This window comes from Anas acuta, chromosome 1 (assembly GCF_963932015.1).
Source record: "Anas acuta chromosome 1, bAnaAcu1.1, whole genome shotgun sequence".
Taxonomy (NCBI): domain Eukaryota; kingdom Metazoa; phylum Chordata; class Aves; order Anseriformes; family Anatidae; genus Anas; species Anas acuta.
In genome coordinates this window covers 101,407,476-101,428,242 of record NC_088979.1, presented here as the reverse complement: position 1 = coordinate 101,428,242, position 20,767 = coordinate 101,407,476, and the positions used below count along the sequence as shown (strand labels likewise).

Here is a 20,767-nt window from a genome sequence, read left to right as displayed (position 1 = left end):
TAGTTTTGATTACCAAATAGAAGTGGAGCTGGCCCATTTCAATTACATAGATACAAAAAGCTACTTTCCAAATCTTAGCTTTAACCAAAGTACCTGATGGTACAGTCATTAAAGAAGAGAAAATTTTTCTAGAAGTCGGTGGGAGTTTTCAGTTTCTCAGAGACAGTTTAAGAAACCTTGGGAAGAAAGCCATAGATTCCTATGTACTAGTGGGATATGAGCTATGTTACATTCAAGCTAAGGTTTCCAGCAGTGTCTCTTTATCACCGTAAGTCCTTCCACAGAGGTGCTTAAGAATAAGTCTACTCTCCTTCTACATCACTGTATTCATGCTATGCTGTACTTTTTTCTTCTTCTTCTCATTTGTCATATTTGTTAATACACTCACCCACCTTTTTTTTTTTCTTTTTTTCTTTTTTTTTTTTTTTTTCAGGTCAAAAGGTGTGCTATGGTGACTTCAAGCATTCTTGTTACAAGATAGCTTATTTCCAGGACTTGTCTAGACGTGTGGGTTTTCAGGAGGCCCGCCAAGCTTGTGAAATTGATGGTGGGGCTTTACTGAGCTTAGAAAGTGAAGCTGAGCAGCAACTAATAGAGAACATGTTGCAAAACCTCACAAAGTCAGGCTCCGGGATTTCTGATGGAGATTTCTGGATTGGGTTGTGGAGAAGCAGTGATGGACTAGCCACCTCAAGTGCTTGCCCTGACCTCTACCAGTGGGCTGATGGAAGTGTTTCACCATTCAGGTAAGTCTGTAAAACTGCTTCTTGAGAAGTTTTCATGGAAAGAAATGGAGGGTGAAATGCCTGGCAAGTCTTCAGTAGAGAAAGAAGCAGAAAGACTTGCTGCCCCATGAAGTTAACAGCATGACCCCTTAAATTCTCCAAAGGGGAGCTGGCAGCAAGGGTTTTCAATTTCAATCTGTGAAAGGATAGCATAGTGTAGGTCCAGTCTAAAATTGTCTTTATTCCCATTTCAGACAAATTCTGCAAGACTGGCCTCCTCAGAGGCAGGCAGCCAACAAGTAAATTAATGCATGTTATTTAATTCAAATCATTCCAGTTTTACCCTGTCTTTTGAAAAAACTTTCATTTCCTTAAGAAAAAGGCCAGAATAACAACAGCTCACAGGAGCAGGTAAGAGTCAAATGGGAATGAAAATGGGCAAGAAAACAGCAGAATGTTATGCCTGCAGTGATGATTTTGGCCAGATTTTTATTAATAATATTTTTAAGATCCAGGTATTTGTAGCCTAGGCCCTGAACTCCTTTCACAGAGGTGTTGTGGGAAATGCAGCTTATCTTTGTAGACGGTGGGGCCACTGGGGTTGACATTTCTTCATTGATATTAACTGCTTTCCTTGATGTTCTGATGAAATTTATCATCAACTTTTAAAATTTTTTATTTATGTGTACTGCTAGAAATTGGTACACAGATGAGCCTTCCTGTGGAAGTGAAGCCTGTGTTGTGATGTATCATCAGCCAACTGCAAATCCTGGTCTGGGAGGGCCATATCTTTATCAGTGGAATGATGACAGATGCAACATGAAGCACAATTTTATCTGCAAGTATGGCCTAGGTAGGTGACACTAAAGTCATATTTCATAGATGGGACCCTTTCTTAGAAAAACAACGCCTCTTGTTTTATGAGGGAAGCTGCAAATGTCATGTGATCACACCATTAGACCTGCCCATGATACTGATCCTTTAGCGTGTGAGTGGTGGAGTTGATATTAATAGCGGATGTAATGTATCTATTTATTGATAATTTAAGTAAAACTACCTGTATGCAATAAGAATGTTTTCAAGGTTAGCTTCACTATCACGCCTTCTCAGGCTTACTTCAACTCATTCAGTAGTTTATTCTCCATTAAGTATATTAAATGGCCATTTTTAATTCCTCTGCTTACTATCAAGTAGGATGACAAGAGCATCTCTTGCGCCTATTGCAAAAAATTAAACCTCATACCTCTGATATTTTATACCAATGTATGTATATGAGAACTATTTCTAAGAGTTTTGGCTTAAAGAAAAAAATAGCAAGTCCAGAACAGCAGGAAAAAAATTCTGCATTCACACTTGTAGATTTATAGATACAAAAAGCAGATGCACACTAGTTCAGATAGTGACAGAAAAAGACAGATCTTAGGCAATTTGGCTGTACTTTCAGACATGACATAGGTTCTGTATAAGTCAGCAGAGGAAACATCAACTATAACCTAGAACACAGTGCAATCAGAAAAAGGACATGAAAAATAATAATTTGTGGTGTGCCTGCTTTTTCAAAAACTAAGCTGGAAGTCAGAATGCATTTGAAATCATACTCTTAGTAGCTATTTAGCCCACCTAATTTGGCAGTATTTCCTACTGTTTTCTATATTAATGACCTAGCAGTGATCACAGTCTTTGGAGATGATACATTTGTTTTAGAGATTCAGGCTATTTTCTTCCACCAGCTTTGGTGGATAGAAAATTGTGTCACTGTCTATTGTCTTAGTGGTGTTAATAATGGCAATTAATATTGCAAGTAAATACTGAATATTTGGAAGGTTTGATATATTCACACACTTAACACCCCACCCTCTATTGTTTCTTCTAAAATTATTAGTGTCTATTATTTGTTATTTGTCTTTTGGTGATTGGTGATTATGTTGGTCATACAGGCCATTCAAGGAACTGTGATCTGCAAAATTCTATCACTTCTACAGCTGATCACAATTATTTTGAAATAAGAGAATAAAATACAATAATAACAACTTTTATTATAAAAATAGCAGAATAGCAAAATTATAACATCCAAAAATGTAAGTTTGATTAAAAAGTCTCTGTTTCAAGCATATTTCAATCTTTAAAAACAAACAAATTTAAGTGGAATAATCATTCTACAATAGCAAACTACTGACCATTCCAGCTGTGATCCGATAAAGACATTAATTCCTATTGCTTTCTCTATCAGAAAAAAAAGTGTTGGATATTTTGAGTTTCCAGAAAACAAACTGATAAAAGTAACAATGAAAATGAATTTATTTTTTTTTCACCATGTATAAATAAATCACTAGTGTATAATGAGGAATGTTACATCAATAAGGCAAACAATAGACAGATTATTATTGACATTATTATGTATCTAAATACACTAATGCAAAATCCTAGCTATTTACTTTCCATGCTGCTGGAATTGTGCTTGTCAGCAAAAGACTATTCTCCAGAAATATAGTTTTGTATCACATGGAAGAAAAGAATAGATGTATACATGTATATAAAAAGGCATATAACATTTCTTTCACTACCTAAAGAAAATACCGCAGTGTAAGAAAATTACATTTGCCATCTAAAACCCAGGAAGACTTAGGAAAGACCCTCCTGTTCTCTCCAATAGCTTCAGTAATAGCTTCAACTTCAGCTATTAGTAATAAAAAAAATGCATCCGATTTACTAGGGCTGTTATGGTGACATGTGGACATTGAATTTCAATTTATTATCTGAGCGTGTTGTTTTTCACAACATTCCTGTCTGAGTATGATACCAGTCATAGGCCAAAATGGAGAGGTTGTATGTGTTCATGATGTAGCTGCATCTGATTTTATCAGCAGCAAGTTCAGAGTAGTCCTTCATTGGGCAGTCATACTCAAGCAGCAACTGCATTTCTGGTAGTCACTTTCATGTTTAAGCATTTAAGCATTGTTGCAATGTCCAGTCTGGCTTTAAATCATATTGTTCATTCACTGATCTTAAACTTAATTATAGGTTGGTAATTGCAACCACTTTTAGTTCCTGTCCAGCTCCTGTAGGTTTGATTATACAATCAAATTAAAAACTCATCTCCTTTTCTGCTGTCTAGAGTGAACAGCTCAGTTCTTAGTGGTATTTTGATATCTTTCTTTATATATGGCCAAATGTAGCCAGTTTTTCCAGAGGAGATGAAATAATTGCTTTTGTTCTATTAGCCATTAATGCCTCTTTGATTTCTCTTAGCATTTTTAGTTTATCAGGACACCTGGAACTGCAGGCTAGTAGCACTATTATATTAATATTACCTTAGGATATGGTATTCAAAATATCATGCAGATTCTACTCCTGTGCTCATCCTTTCAATGTGAGGTTATTATTTTTGTAATCTTTATATTTTATTTTTTTTATTTTTATTTTTTTTGTAATAACCATAAGTAAACTTATAAGCCTCTGCAGTACAACTCAATGCCATGATTTGGTCCTTCAGTTTCTTATGCATTACAAGGAATACGATACTATCATTCCTATTTTGGTAGTTTCTCTTCCTTATGTGATACATTAGAAACCACTGCCCATTTAGGGCTGCCCATTGTAAAACCAAATTACATGAAGCTGACATCTGACCTCAAAAACTTGAGCTTCTTTATTATGCTTTATAGCCAACATTCTTTAGGCATTATTTTAAAAATCTGAATAAGACTTAAGTATTAATCAAGAACACTTCCTTTCTTGTACTGTTTTAGTATCAACTGCGTAAATGAAACTTTGGATATGTTAAGAGTTTTATTTAGCACAAGAAATTAAGAGATTCAGTGATTAAGCCAATAACCTAGCAGATGCCACCAGGAAATAGAATTTCAATTAACTGTATAGCCCTTTTCAAAGGGGAGGGGGGAAGTATGAACTAGAATTGAATTGACACTAGTATGCAAGTAGTCTTTGGTAAGAAAACTGAATGCTGAAAAAAATAAGTAATTATTATTTTGGAGAATATATCTATTTCTGTGATACCACAAACAAAACAATGAAAGTATCTGTTTTATTACACATTTAACTCTTTAACTATTGATTTCAAATATTGATTTAACAGACAATGTCTTAGAAAAAGAATTAGGAGACAGAGCAGAGCCAGATTACGGTAAGAAATTCTGATACACTGAATTGAATTGCAATAATAAATAACTATAAGGATAATTTACCAGATGCTCCAAAATTACTCACGTTTAACAGACATAGGTTAGTACTGGAACATGTGAAAAATTCATCTTATAGAGACTAATAGCTACAAATATATGGCTATCATTTTAAATACTGCTGGTCATAATGCTGGTTCCAGATACAAGCACAATTTTGCAATAAAATTTACACACTTATATGCAGCAGTTTAATCCTGGAAAAATTATTTTTTCCAATGTAAATGAAAATGTAATTATGATTAATTTATTAAACAACATAACAGCTATATTTTATACACACAGTTTTCCTAAAAGATCTGATATCCTTTCCAGGTATTTTTCCAACAGTGCCAGCAGGAAATCCATATGACACACAGAAACCAGAAGATCAGTATCACATTATAGCTACTGAAACAGGTAATGTGTTCATAAGAATTTAGAGATATGGTAAAAACATTAACAGAGGACTCAGTTAATTATTAACAACTTCCATTATTATCTATGGGAGGAAGTAATCTGTCGCCCCAGAGAGTGCCCTGAAGAAGAATGCTTTTGAGTTGATTTCAAGAGTCCTACGTGGTTCTACTTGTAACTGTGGAAAGAAATATTTCCATGTCCCCCCAGATTTTGATCCAAGCCTGCAGTTTAGCAGTCCTTGAAATCTGCACTGCTGTCTCTGACGCAGGTGAGTCTCTGTTAGGATGTAAGATTTCACCAGCCCTCATCCAGCTGTGGAGCATTTCCTTCTAGGGCTGTGATAGCCAATGCCTTGTCTCTTCATCTCCTTCCATCTTCATACCCCACATGATAAACAAACATATGGTGCTTATCTTTTTATATCTGATGCCTGGGGATCACAAAGACAGCACAAAGGAATCCTTCCTAACAGACACAGCATGAAGTTTTCAGTTATCTGCAGATTAAGCACCATGTCATATGTCCTGAAATACCCTGTATTTTAATGAACATCACACAGAATCACAGGACGGTTTGGAGTGGAAGGGACCTTAAAGATTGTCTAATTTCAACCCCCCACCATGGGCAGGGACACCTCCCACTAAACCAGGTTACTCAAAGCCCCATCCAGCCTGGCCTTGAACACTTCCAGGGATGGGGCATCCGCAGCTTCTCTGGGCAACCTGTTCCTGTGCCTCACCACCCTCATAGAAAAGAATTTCTTTCTAATATCTAATCTAAATCTAACCTCTTAAAAACCATTACCCCTTGTCCTATCAATGCACTCCTTGACAAAGAGTCTCTCTCACAATTTCTTGTAGGCCCCTTTAAGTGCTGGAAGACTGGTATAAGGTCTCCCTGGAGCCTTCTCTTCTCCAGGCTGAACAACCCCAACTCCCTCAGCCTGTCTTCATAGGAGAGGTACTCCAGCCCTTCGATTATCACTGTGGCTCTCCTCTGGACTCAGTCCAACAGGTCCATGTCCTTCTTTTGCTGGGTGTCCCAGAGCTGAACGAAGGGCTCCAGGTGCGGTCTTACGAGAGCAGAGCAGAGGGGGAGACTCACCTCCCTTGTCCTGCTGGTCACACTTCTTTTTATGTAGCCCAGGATATGGCTGGCTTTCTGGGCTGCAAGAACACATTGCTGGCTCGTGTTGAACTTCTCATCAACCAAGACACCCAGGTCTTCTCATCAAGGCTGGTCTTAATCCACTCTTCACCCAGCCTGTATTTATGCTTGGGTTTGCCCTGGCCCAGATGCAGAACCTTACACTTGGCCTTATTGAATCTTAGGAGGTTTGCACGGGCCCACCTCTCAAGCCTCTGGATGGCATCCCTTCCTTTCAGTGTGTCAACTGCATGGCCCAGTTTGGTGTCATAGGTAAACTTGCTGAGGGTGCACTTGATCCCACTGTACATATCACCAACATTAAACAGTGCCGGTCCAACACCAACCCCACATGCAAAGAGAGGTTAAATGCTTTGCTGAAAGTAGTAAAGAAGGTGCTTGATATTTTGCAGATGTATGCCTAGGGTCCTGAATTATGTCCTATGCCCTGCAGTTCTTGAAGAGTAGTAGCATAGCCTTAATTCAAGGAATGGAACAACTCTAAAAAGCAACTCAGGGTTTTACAGGATTACAGCACGGTATTATAGAAAGTTGGCACTCCCTTTCCGCATTTGTTGGCTGAATTTGAGTGAGTTTCCCAACTGATGTTCCCACTGTTTGCAACTCCAGAGGAACAGATATATTGATGAACTGTGTTTTGAAATTTATATTACTATTAAAAAACAAACCAACCATCAAACAAAACACATTCAAAGATTAATCTAACACTAACAAACAAACCCAGCCTTTATCCTTGCTAGTGAAAATATGTTCAGAAGAGAACAATGGGTAAGAAAGTCTTCACAATATGTACCCTATTTGTATAGTGTTATAAAACACAGGTATACACTTATTGAAAAACAGACCCTTTCTGGAAGCTGTAAACCTCATCTTCTATTCTAGGCAGATAATAGAGTCCCAGCTTGTACCACTTCCCACTCCTTTTGCCCAGGAACCTGCAGGGGAACATCATCATCTCTCTCCACGTTATTCTGGGACAGTTTACATATGTCTTTTAAAGGGAATGGGAAGAGCAGAGTTTGTTCCTCTTGTAGTGCTGTGTAGTCAGGAAACCATAATTGGTTTCCTCACCAGGAAAATCACAGCAATTGAGTAGACAGGTTATATGCACTGTAGAAATCATTTTAAATACTTGATTTTTCAATCACAAAATTGGAAATCTTTCATTGCTGCACAAAGAAAATGTCAGAATTTAAATTGTCAAGGTATGCTTTGCATATCATTGGGGAAGTAGTATTTTATTATTGATATTGCTGAGTCATCTTTTTGGAGCTCTTCCTACAGAAGAAATGCATAAATGCTATTCTTTCTTTCCTTCCTTCCTTCCTTCCTTCCTTCCTTCCTTCCTTCCTTCCTTCCTTCCTTCCTTCCTTCCTTCCTTCTTTCCTTCTTTCCTTCTTTCTTTCCTTCTTTCCTTCTTTTTCTTTCTTTCTTTCTTTCTTTCTTTCTTTCTTTCTTTCTTTCTTTCTTTCTTTCTTTCTTTCTTTCTTTCTTTCTTTCTTTCTTTCTTTCTTTCTTTCTCTCTTTCTTTCTCTCTTTCTTTCTTTCTTTCTTTCTTTCTCTCTTTCTTTCTCTCTTTCTCTCTTTCTCTCTTTCTCTCTTTCTCTCTTTCTCTCTTTCTCTCTTTCTTTCTTTCTCTCTTTCTTTCTTTCTCTCTTTCCTTCCTTCCTTCCTTCCTTCCTTCCTTCCTTCCTTCCTTCCTTGTGTGTAATGTAATGTATTTCTGATATTTTACTCACGTGGTCAAGTGTATATCAACATGGGAGGCATTAATGAGAATTTTTTGTCTTGTAGGTATAATTCCAAATCTAATTTATGTTGTAATACCCACTATACCACTGCTGCTGTTGATACTGGTGGCTTTTGGGACTTGCTGTTTCCAGATGCTTCATAAAAGGTAAAATATACTGATTCAAAATGGTTCTATAATGCAAAATTCATGTTTCCATTGGCAAGCTATTCATACTGAAAGACTGCTTACATCTGTTCCCAAATGTGCAAAGCACCGTCTTTTCATCTATTAAAATGTAAGTAGTTTACAGCTGTTAGAGCTGAACATTCACCTTCAGACTTTTCCACAGATAAATTAGAATAGTTCCATGTCTCTCAAAGTAGGTTGCCAGTAGGACTTTACCTGTTTCTGAAGATTTGCTGACCAATTGATACACTGAGCTACTGTCAGCACTTTTATTTCACCTCTTCCATCATGATTACCTCCTATATAGCATCTGGGCTTAGGTGGGGTCCTCAGTGATACAGGGCAAACTCAAGAACTCAATTCACTTTCTGACAAAAAGGGACGATTGTTCTGAGCAGGACTAGCAGCTGTTTAATGATGTTTCAGTTCACATCCCATATGAACATGATGGGCTACAGGAGCAGTAAAATTGAAAACAAAAAGCAAAATTTAGTTTTGAGCCACACGCCAGTGCAACTTTTTTGTACGTCATGTATCTGTCAAAGAAGACACATAAAGTTAAATAGATAAGCATACACAAGTATGTTCAAACAGTCATTATTATTATGCAAACAGGAAACATTTCAGCTTTTGAAACAGGATATGTTTTGATTCACACTTAAATACTTTTGACCTTTTTCCTTCTCAAAATGTGTTGTACCAAAATATGACAATCTATATGCATTTTTTTTCTGAACTAGTCTTTCTGTAACTTTGAATGATATTTTTCATTCTGCATTCATTTCATAGAGTGTTCTCAAGTTATTGTAGTCAGAGGAGTTTAACCTGAAGTATGTTTTATGGATAAAATTTATTTTTACAAAATAAAAAGAGCAACAAATTCAGAAGCTTTGTTATCCCTATTCTCTTGAAGTGCAGAAACGCTAGCAGGGAATTTTACATCACTGTTACAGAAAATTAGAAAAAAAATATTTTTTCCTCTTTACTTTTAGTCTTTTAGTTTGTGTTTGTCATTTAACTCTTCTTAGTAATGTGTCTCATTGAGAGAACTGAACATATAAAAATGGTATTACGAAGTCTGCCATATAAAATACATGTAGATTGTGTCTTAATGATACACATTTCCCTATAAAGAAAAGGAAAATGCATGCTTTCCAAACTCTTTATGGCAGGCAAATTCAGGCTAGTGAAAAGTTGTATGCACTGTAGACATAAGACCTTGGCAGATGGACTATAAAAGGCTGGCAACTCAAAGAAAAAAATAATAAAAAAGGAATCTAATGTATAACAATAACAATTATATAAATAACCTAAATCTGGAATACATGTTATAATGGACCTGGATTTATTGGTAAGTATAATGACATATACGTTCATACCATTTCTGGAAGATTTTTCTCCCTCTGAAAGAGGATTGTGGAGGCTAAGGCTCTCAAACAGTCTTAGGAAGACAATGAGAGATTCACGGCCCACTGAAATCAATAGAAATAGTAGTGTTGACTTCAGCGGGCTTTGATCAGGCCTTTGATGCTATAGCAGTTCATACAGAATTAATTAATCTGAACTTCCAATAAGTAAATATTGCATGACACAGGTATTGGAAATTCATCTTGGAAGATTGTGCTGTTAATTTATTGGTTTGAGAGACTAAATGATACAAAAATTAGGAAGAAAATAGGTTGAACCAGAACAAAAACATTTTTTTTTTCCCAGACCATTCATTTTGATTTATACTAAAGCTTTTAATAAAGGAAGACAAAATCTTTTTTTTTTCCATTAAAATTCATCTGTATTCTGATATCATTGAACATTTGTTTGTAACTGTTGAAACAAATCTTTCTTTTTAAAAAGTGTTTCCATGGTTATTTTCAGTTATATTTCCACATATGATATACCTAACAAATCATTTTGGTTCATCCCAAGTACACAGTTCTTGGGCAAAAAACAAATGAAAGAAAGAGTCAACCACTTCAACTGATCAGCTGCACAGTGCGGAGCTTTAAGAAAGGGATTCTGTCCTGCCGGGGAAGGAGGGATCCCCAATTTTCTGAATGAACCTGATTTCTCATTCTTTTTTAGGCTTCTACAACATGGTGACCTTTCTTCTGAAAGCCACAATCCATGGCCAACCAGGACATGCCTAGCTTGAAAGGTCATGACTAATTTTGCCTGGCGTTGGGCTCTTAAAGGGTAGTAATAAGGCAAAGCAAATCATCTTCCCTGTAGCTAGTAGAAATGATCAGCTCATTCATGCTTAGATGCTCTCCCTTTCGTTTCTTCCAGGGAAGCAAGGAGAAACTGCTTCAAAGACCCATCTCCATTATCATCTGAATGCCTTGCAGAAAGTTTAAATTCCAACCTGGTATATGTCTCAGTTTCTATGATTGCATTTGATGGTCAAACCAGCAATATGCTCAGCCTATTTATTGCACCTTTCTTACTAAAACCTGTTTCCTGAACCAGATGTATAGCTGTTGGAAATCAGTGTAGGTTCACTGAAGATAAGCTTGTATTACATAGCTATAGTTCTGGCCCAAGTTATTTAGAAATTGTTCCTACTCTGTGGCAAGAACTCTCCATTCAAAGCATTTCACAAGAAATTTAAAAAACATGCCTGATTTTGCTCTATTAATCTGAAAAGCAGTAGTGAATCAGTTTCTTAAAGAAAGAGGTACTGAAACTACTTGATCCATTGCAATTACTTTGTTTATAGCATTGTGGCCTGATCTAAAGTCCACTGAAATCAATAGGAGTCTTTTCAATTACTCCAATGGGCTCAGGTACATAATGCATTACTTTGTAGGACTTCAGAGGTAAGTCTGGAGGGACTGAAAACTGTTCATTTCCCTCAGAGTGCATTTCAAATCAATTCTGACTCACTTATATTAATATACCAGTAACTGAGTAAAACTGAATGTATAGTGCTGTTGGGATCTTGACTCTCAGGTTTCCAACTTACAGAATTACGTGCTGGCATAAAGGCCACTTCTCCTCCTCTGCTTTTTACTTAATTGGAAAACATATCAGTGTGAAACATTCTGTCCAGTGACTGAAATACTTTTACCAAAATGCAGCTGCAGAGGCTCATAAAATGCCTGTTCTTTTCAGCAGACTGCAGCGCACTGTCCTCTAGCATGTAAGTGAGGGAAGGTGGTGCACTGTAGAAGTCAGACCAGAGAAGATGCTACTCGTATGGAGAGACTAGCCTCATTTTACAGTGTGCTTCAGGGTTCCCTGTGAAGATTAGAGTGAATGGTTTTGCAGTGTTCCAGAGCAAGTATTTTGGGACCGGTTTTATCTTTTTTACTCAAAACAAAACAAACAAAAAAAACACACAAAAAAAACTACTATCAAAAGTGTCGAATGAAAACTATGCCTAAGGAAGCTTTCTACTGGTCATTCATTGCTAGGAATCTGACTCATATCCCATTATTTCATTAGAAATGAGGTAGAGCTCTGAAGGGAAGAGGCTTTCTGGTTTACCTCTACATGCTGGCACCCATTAGCGTGTCACGGTCACAGGGGTACAGCTCCAGGATATGTGTGTGGGCATGGTTGTGGTAGTCACCGTGGGTGGGTGGGCTTGTGCGTGTTGGACACAGGTTTGGGGATGCGTATACTCCTGTCCTCCATGCATCCTTCCATACAAGGGAAGTGATCAACCTTCCCCTGCCCTGCTCAAACAGTGGCCACACAGTCATCCACACCTATTCCTACAGAGTAGTCTTCCAGAGGGGTTTTAATCTCTGGCCAGAAATGGAGAAGACTATACTGTATGAGTAGGTGTGGATGAATGTGAACTGAAAAATAAAAAATAAATGCTATTCAAGTCACTTCACTGCATGGGAGGAACTCCTAAAGAGGGTGGTCTGATAATGTTGGTAACAGTTTCTTACCCTGACCTCACCACTGTGGCACTGTGCTTGACGCAGCATGGGCATGACCCTTATGCGGTTGGGGAATCTATGGCAACAAAAATGGCCATCAAACAGGGGATGATCCATGTGTGATCACAAACTTGATTCAGGGCCTGTACAAGTACACACGAACTGAAAATAGTTTATATTTTTATTTTTCAGTAAAGGAAGAACAAAAACAAGTCCAAACCAGTCCACACTATGGATTTCAAAGACACCTAGGAAGGACAGTAGCATGGAGGTATAATGATTTACTGACTGAAAGCAAAGCAAAAATAACATTTTGCAGTCAGGCTGTATTATAATGTCATCTAAGAACATTAGCTTGGAATGGCTTGAAAATGCAAAGGATCTACGAGAATGAACTCTAAGCTCCCCCTTGAGGCAAATGTTCAGATCATTTTTATATACTGTTTGATTATTAATTCAGTAACAAAATATGCCATGCTAAATAAAGGGTATGTGTTTATTTTGCTAAGAGATGTAAGTTAGCTAGTTGTGAGTAATGAAATGAACAGAGCATCTGAAGTTTTTATGAGGACATATCTACAATGTGCATCAGTTTTAAGATAGATTGTTTGTAGTTAAACAAAACCTCTTTGTTTCCTTTAGTCTCTCATGCATTGTAACCTAGTTGATGTACTGTAAATGGAACTGATAATTTTACAGTGTAACAATTATTTATCTTTGCATAAATGTTTGATACAAAATATTTGTTTAGTATTTATTTGCATGCTTAAGACAGTTTTTGATCCTAAGGCACAAATTATTTTAGTATTTATAAACCATTCGCACCGACAGAGACTGCTGCCATGTTATGACATTGATCTGCTGTGGCAAAATTCAAAGATTAAAAGTTGTTTAATGTTATATAATGAATCCACGTTGCCGGGGAGTGACCATATCTTCTTGACATATGGTACAAGGGCAACATAAATCACTTGGCAAGCGATAAAACATTAGTGAGGTGTCCCTTGAATTCAGCCTTTGGTTGTAACTAATTATTTCTTTTTTTAGTTTTTCTGAGGAAAAAAAAAAAGTGTAAGTATCCCAATAGGAAAGAGTTTAAGAATAAAATTACTTGTTTCAGTAAGTCTATGAAAAGAAGACATTAAAGATTATTTAAATATAGCTAACATTTTGATATGAATAATATAATGTTGGATCAAAGAAAAGACAAATGTCGTGTCTTGGAAGTAGTACTAAGAAATTGATCCCAACATTACTCAGACTATTATCTAGAAAAGTGTTAATTATGTTAATTGATAGATCTAGAGGTAACCACGACGCATTCAAAGTCCTTTTTTTAGAGATATTATTAATATCACTAACATTCATTCTCTCTGGTTCTATAAGAGCTTTCTGTGCTGTAAAATGGATTTAGCAGTCATTAGTACTGCATCTCAGGGTGCTAGTAAAAGCACTCTGGATGATTTGTTAGTGACAGTTTGGTGATGTAGCAGAGAGGCTAAAGGGTCTTGCTGCACTTTGCAGCAAGAGTTCAAAAGCATGAGTTCACACTTGTCAGGTTTTCTGTTAATATAAATAGAAGACTACTATTGGGTGGAAGCTGGGAAGAGATGGACAGAACCAACAGCATTGGGATGCCTACGCTGTGCTAGCTGATGTTTTTGAAGCTTTTGATGATGAGCTTTTGAAGGTCAAAGAGAAATGTGTATCATTTTTTTTCTGAGGAAAAAAAAAGCGTTTATAAATATTCACTGCTAGTAATACTGATGGTACAATGCTATTACATTGCTGAAACACTTCTGGAACCATCTTAAAGTTGCAGTTATGCCATGATTTTTACTTCCTCTTTGAAGGCTTTTCTGTAGTTCACGTTAAGTATTGCCACTCCTCCTACTTACAACATTCTGTATCTGTTTTTCCAATCAGCTTTAACATCTTTCTTTGCTCAGTCTCCTAATTCAGCTCCCTTTATAGTGATTATGAACAGGGAGAAAACTTGATAACCAAGTCCAGATATATATATATATATATATATTTTTTTTTTTTCTGACCTAATTATTGCTTAACTCACCTGAGGCCAAGAGCTCCATCTTTCCTGGGAACATCTGGGCTAATAAGAACTTGGTCTTTAAACATTAACTCGCTTAAGGAAATAGGGAGGGAGGGAGAAGGTTCACATAGAACTACAGAGCTACCATTTCTTCATACTTTGTGCTTCTAAAAGACATTGACAGTCAATATTGGGATTAGTATAGCAGAAGTGTCAGGAGTAGTTTCCATATAGCAATCAGGATAACTCAAAAACCTTCAGATGTCTTTCCTAAAGGGAAAAGGTGATTGCTGGGCATTTATCGGTGTGGACCAGTATCATTTATAGAATCATAGAATCATAGAATATCCTGAGTTGGAAGGGACCCTTAAGGATCATCAAGTCCAACTCTTGACACCGCACAGGTCTACCCAAAAGTTCAGACCATGTGACTAAGTGCACAGTCCAATCTCTTCTTAAATTCAGTCAGGCTCAGTGCAGTGACCACTTCCCTGGGGAGCCTGTTCCAGTGTGCAACCACTCTCTCTGTGAAGAACCCCCTCCTGATGTCAAGCCTAAACTTCCCCTGCCTCAGCTTAACCCCGTTCCCGCGGGTCCTGTCGCTGGTGTTAATGGAGAAAAGGTCTCCTGCCTCTCGACACCCCCTTACGAGGAAGTTGTAGACTGCGATGAGGTCTCCCCTCAGCCTCCTCTTCTCCAGGCTGAACAGGCCCAGTGCCCTCAGCCGTTCCTCGTACGTCTTCCCCTCCAGGCCTTTCACCATCTTCGTAGCCCTCCTCTGGACACTCTCCAACAGTTTCATGTCCTTTTTATACTGTGGTGCCCAGAACTGCACACAGTACTCGAGGTGAGGCCGCACCAGCACAGAGCAGAGCGGGACAATCACCTCCCTCGACCTACTAGCGATGCCGTGCTTGATGCACCCCAGGACACGGTTGGCCCTCCTGGCTGCCAGGGCACACTGCTGGCTCATATTCAACTTGCTGTCTACCACGACCCCCAGATCCCTCTCTTCTAGGCTGCTCTCCAGCGTCTCATCGCCCAGTCTGTACGTGCAGCCAGGGTTTCCCCGTCCCAGGTGCAGGACCCGGCCCTTGCTCTTATTGAACTTCATGCGGTTGGTATGTATCATTTCACCTTACCAAGAGAAGGAAATAGTTTCTATGCATGTATTTCCTTTGCCTAGGACTTGGGTTCCTAAATACAAGGGTAAAATCTGAACAGTTTTAAGAGTCCTATGTTAAAAATAACAAATGGTGCACGGAATGAACTGTGTAGTCTTGCACCAGTTAGTCCCATCTTTAAACTGATGATTCTCTTTCATGCACAACATATAAATTCTATACATACACAATTTCTTTCACCTTTATTTTCCTATTTCCATATGCAAAAGGGAGATAGGGCTAGTAGTAATAGAGGAAAGGGGGAGAAACATGTGATTTGCACTTGCAGACTGAACACCTAGAAATTAGACTTTGTGTTGGTATTTCCTTTGGATTTTTGGGGGTTTTAAAGAATCCAGGAAAACCAAAGCTATTTATGTGAAACGGTATAGTAGTGATAACAGAATTGCTATTAAAAAAAAAAAAGGCAAAGAAACTCCACCACTTTTCTGTCCTTCATATTCACATTAAATTCTACAGACTGGAGAAAGAAGCAGTTTCAGGTGTCAGATTTCATCAACTACAGCCACTCTGAATCAGCTCCTTGGCTTCTACTTACAGCTATGGGGTCAGCTCATGGTGACCACATTCCCTTCTAAATCTCTTGCAGACAGCAGCAGGAGGTGTGAGGCAAGGAACTGAAGGACGAAGAAGAGTAAAACCTTAACTAGGCCTCAGATGGACAGCATGACTTCAATATGGCATTCTAAAAAACTTTATATTTCCTGCTCCAGTCATCCCCAAGGAATGTAATTTTTCTTTTTTTTTCCTTAGTGATCTTGGCCTTTTGCAAACAAGAAGCATTTCGGAGAGAAAGCTCTTATTTTCTTCTTTAACCTTTTAATCATTTTAGGTGCAAGCAAGTATGTATCAGCATCAAGCATCCATACCCTATTTTGAAGCATCTCAGGCCAAACTCAAATAAAAAATAATCCATGCTGCCCACATATTTTATTTCAGTAAAAACTGGTTTCACCACAGACTAATATAACATGGGCATACTAAACTAATGGATGCTGAATGAAGGTTAAAATGTGCTTGACTAAGAAGGTTATGTTGATTTCATCTAGACATAATTGAAATAAAATGTTTAAGTATACTAGTTTACATTATATATATATGTTTCTGTATGGGATTTTATAATAGGAAACTTTTAAGTTTGATGTAATGATTTATTAATGTATACCTCAAAATACATCTGTGCTTTGCATTTTGGGAAGCAAAACAGACACACAGAAAGATACTATATTTCTTGGAAGCACATTTACTAGTAACTGGATATGCTTTGAGTTGGCTCTTATATTTCATTAACAGAATGAAATGGCATTTATAGTAGTGATGTATGATAAATAATGCTGAAATCATGTCACATTTTAATCATTTTAATGTAATTACTTCATCCACATCAATTTATACTTGATTAGAGAATGCACTTTATTTTTTCTTTTTATTATTTTTTTTCCAGTGAAGGAGAGGAACAAGAGAAACAGACCACTACTAAATATAAGGTTTTGAACTCTTAATATTTTAACCAACTTTCCACCCCCACATAGTTTAAGAACAGATTAACAATAAAAGAAATATCTGTAGCCAGTTAATTTGCAAAGATAAAAACACTACTTCCTTTTACATATGTTCAATCTTGCTTGCTTTGGACATCTGGAAATGTTGTGTGAAGTGGTGTTGTAGGTCTTTTCTGATAGAAGAGATTTTTTGGCATCTCATTTTATTACATTGATTAGCATGTTTAGGTGGTCATCTGGAAAATTAAACATTTCTACAACAGCTGAAGAAGAAAATGTTTGCCTATATTCTAATCACTAATAGATTGTAACTAGTTACCTCTGATCCAGATAGATTATTTCTACCCAGATGGTTTCAATTTTTTAAGGGGAAAAAAAAAAAAAAAAAAAAAAAAGGAGAGGGAAGCAGCTACTATACTTGGCCAGGGAGAATTTGTAATTTCTGGGTCTTCTTCAGGAATCTTGATTTTTATTTTATTTTATTTTATTTTTTTCCTCAATAACTGCCAACCTGTGTTTGTAAGCTAGCTTCTGGGCACTTCAGAGCAGCATTTAGCATTGTAAACACCAAGCATTGAAACGTCTTACAAAAATCATTGATCTATGTGTATACGTACAGATACATATATCCAGTAAATGAGAATGCATTTTGTATTTTCATGTGGTGCTGCAGAATTAAAAGGTATTAAATTTCTATACTAGGTTATAAGCAGAATACGCATCACCTTACGCCAACATTTAGACACCACTGAATTTAAGGCATTTTAACAAGAAGAGAGTAGTGTTTTAATAGAACTATATTTAGACCATTAAGATCAAACAGATTTTTTCCCCATACTTTTTACAATTTGGAATGCTGTTAATAGGCAATCAGGATAGATTTTAAACAAAACACAAAATCAACATTAAAAGTCCCCAGGACAGTAAAAGAAAAGCACAGAAAAGGACAGAAAAGCATAAACTATCAAAAGTACATTTTATTCACCATGATCTTCATTATTGTCAGGATTTTAAAAAAATATATTGTATTTTATGAGAAGTTGTAGTACTGTCAGTTTGTGCCAGGGTCTACACAAGTACATATCTGTAATTATTTGAATAATTACCAAAACACTTGCATAAAAAGAAAACTAAAAAGCTATTTTCCATCTTTATTTAACTCTATTAATTCCAAACAAATTGCACTGGAGATAACTTTAATCTTACATTCAAGTTTGTTCATTATAAAGCAGGATGATACAGGATTAACCTTTATGCACAATCTACTAATATCACATCAGAGCTTTTTGTAACAGCCAAGTTAGAAGAACTCCCATGAGTCCAGTTTCAACAGATACTTTCATACTTTCATTTCAATACATGGCAATTATTGAGAAGAATTGACTATGCATTGAGATAAGAATGCACCTTGGGAAATAGTGTAAAATCATAAACATAGTTAATGTCAGGCCTGAAATTAGTAATTTAGACCATTTTTCAATAAAGCATTTGTGATTTGAAAACTAATTTTCTTCCTTCTTTCCTTCCTTCTTCCCTCCCTCTCTTGCCATGCTTTGTAAAGCCCTCTACTATGCATTTAATACACTGCTGTTCAAAGAAACCATTTCCCCACACAGTGGATAGATAGCAGAATTACCTTTCATATAAAGGAAAAAGTAAAATTATAAAACTATTAAAAAGTATAGAATCTGTTTTGATATATTCCTCTCAATTTTTTATAAAGAAAGTAATTTTCAATTATTAATATTTCTTTCCCTAAATTTAAATCTAGACTGAATTTTGAATTATACCTTTTCAGTTTCTCTAATTGTGAGTTTTGAATGCTAGTCTCTTTTGCATTATTATACAGGCTTACTTTCAAACTTTAAATTCAATTTCTATCATTAAAAAATATCAAGGTAATAGATGGTATTTTGTATCCAGTCCACAAACATGGTGACTCGAGTATACACTCCTGGTCGTTCGGGAAGTGCACACTTATAGCCAAATGATGTTACACCTACCAAAACCCACTTGTTACCATCTTCAAACATCAGAGGGCCTCCTGAATCTCCCTGCAATATGCAATTCAAAAGTTAAACGTGAACAGTGTCAGCTGTTAACCAGAGGCTGTTGGTTATAATGTTTTTTTTTTTGTTTTTTTTTTTTTTGTTTTTTCTTGATGATCTTTAATCATGAACACTGTATCTTTTTATGCCTTGGACACCAGAAATTAGAGTAATGTGGATTCTTCCATACAGAAAACACAGAAATAATCTATTTTAAAAAGTTTATATGTAATCTCTCTATATTTATAATCTATAAATAATCTATGATTTTTTTTTTTTAATAATAAAAAAGGATGTGATTTTAAACTCTCATCAGTCTTTTAGTAGAGGACTGAGTTTCAAAAGATTATTATACATTTATATGTATATATACATTTGTTGGTGGTAAATACCTTCATTTTTCACAAAGCTTGGGTAAATGTGTAGAATTATTTTCCAGATGAGTCTATTTAGCTAAAATACAGTTCTATTTTCTGTCCCCCGACCTTTGGCAATTTCAAATTTAGAGAAAATGATGGCAAGATTGCCAGAAGAGGAGATGTACTTTTCTGCCACCTCTTTCTCAATGGGTTAGCAGATGCAAGAGAGTGCGGGAGATAAATTTAATTCATCCCACAGCCTGTGACCTTTCATGTCTTGTTTTGATGAAAAAGAAAACAATGATTATTTTTTGTTGTCTATTCTGGAGCTAGTTAGTTCAACCAGTATTACTGTTGTCTTCTTTCAGTTCTTTGAAGGGAGCTTTAGGGAAGAGTTCTGTGGGGACTCAGCTATTAAAATACTTCTGCCCATAAATCTAGAGCATCCACAAAAGTTCAAAGGCTGTGACAGCAGCCTAAAGGCTGAAGCAGTATCAGGAATCACTTGTTCCTCTTTGCTCATGGTTGAATGGCCATAGATCACAATGCTGGTCACTTGTACTCTTTATCAACCTACGGCGCTACGCTTTTTTTTTTTCTTTTTTTTTTTTTTTCAGTTGGAAGGGCAGGAAACAAAAAGGAAAGCTACAGAGGCTGAAGGAAAGGAAAAAAAAAAAAAAGTAAGCTTGCATACACTCGTCTTTGACTAAAGTAGCCAAAGTCACTGCACCTGATGAAGGCTCAGGGCAGGGCACTAAGGCAACATCAGTTATGTGAGAGTGTTCCTTATTGAGGAGAGCCAGGCAATCTCCATGCTGTAGATTCCACATTGCTGGAAGAAAAATGTGTTGGCCTACACTGACTATGCCCTCAAGGATATGCAGTGCATTAAAAGCAGAGCGGGAATGGACAGAACTGAAAGCCCTGGTAAACAGCCTCTCCAAAATACTGTGATGTTCACTCATAAAACATCTCCAGAGCCTACATATTCTGGGGAAAAGCACCATTGCTCTCTCCCTTTCCTTGGGTGAGGTATTTCTGAGATTTTGCTTTATTGGTATTTATTTCTCTGTACCCTGCTTTTTCCTAAATGTGTTCCTTTTTCCTCCATGGAATTACTCAGAACTAATTATTCAAAGTTTTGTGCAGAAAATTTCCAGTCCTCATATTTATCTCTCTATAAGGTTGTTTATGTCAAGATGATACAAAACAGATTTTTATTATAACATGTATCCCAATAAAGTACTAAATAGGCAAAATATTGTGAGTAGAAATTATATTCACAGTGATTCACAGTCCAGGTTTTAATGACTGGAGGATCACTTTTTC

The 20,767-nt window shown here is 36.7% G+C and overlaps 2 protein-coding genes across 5 annotated transcripts in view; one reads left to right on the top strand and one right to left on the bottom strand.

Moving 5' to 3' along the window:
- Window positions 1-17,952, top strand: part of CHODL (chondrolectin) — a 32,173-nt gene extending 14,221 nt beyond the window's left edge. Inside the window, exons 2-8 of one of the 4 annotated variants that reach the window (XM_068690163.1) lie at window positions 434-746; window positions 1,421-1,578; window positions 4,822-4,869; window positions 5,240-5,323; window positions 8,285-8,387; window positions 10,692-10,770; window positions 12,488-12,626. In XM_068690163.1, the coding sequence (XP_068546264.1) occupies window positions 434-746; window positions 1,421-1,578; window positions 4,822-4,869; window positions 5,240-5,323; window positions 8,285-8,387; window positions 10,692-10,770; window positions 12,488-12,490 (788 nt within the window). In that variant the 3' untranslated portion in view covers window positions 12,491-12,626. Of the gene's footprint in view, window positions 1-433; window positions 747-1,420; window positions 1,579-4,821; window positions 4,870-5,239; window positions 5,324-8,284; window positions 8,388-10,487; window positions 10,561-10,691; window positions 10,895-12,487 lie in introns of all 4 variants that reach the window. The other 3 variants (XM_068690171.1, XM_068690148.1, XM_068690154.1) reach the window with 3 other exon arrangements.
- A 958-nt stretch (window positions 17,953-18,910) lies between these two features.
- Window positions 18,911-20,767, bottom strand: part of TMPRSS15 (transmembrane serine protease 15) — a 54,815-nt gene continuing 52,958 nt past the window's right edge. The window contains exon 29 of the mRNA XM_068690196.1: window positions 18,911-19,085. Coding sequence (XP_068546297.1) covers window positions 18,915-19,085 — 171 coding nt within the window. The 3' untranslated portion in view covers window positions 18,911-18,914. The remainder of the gene's footprint in view (window positions 19,086-20,767) is intronic.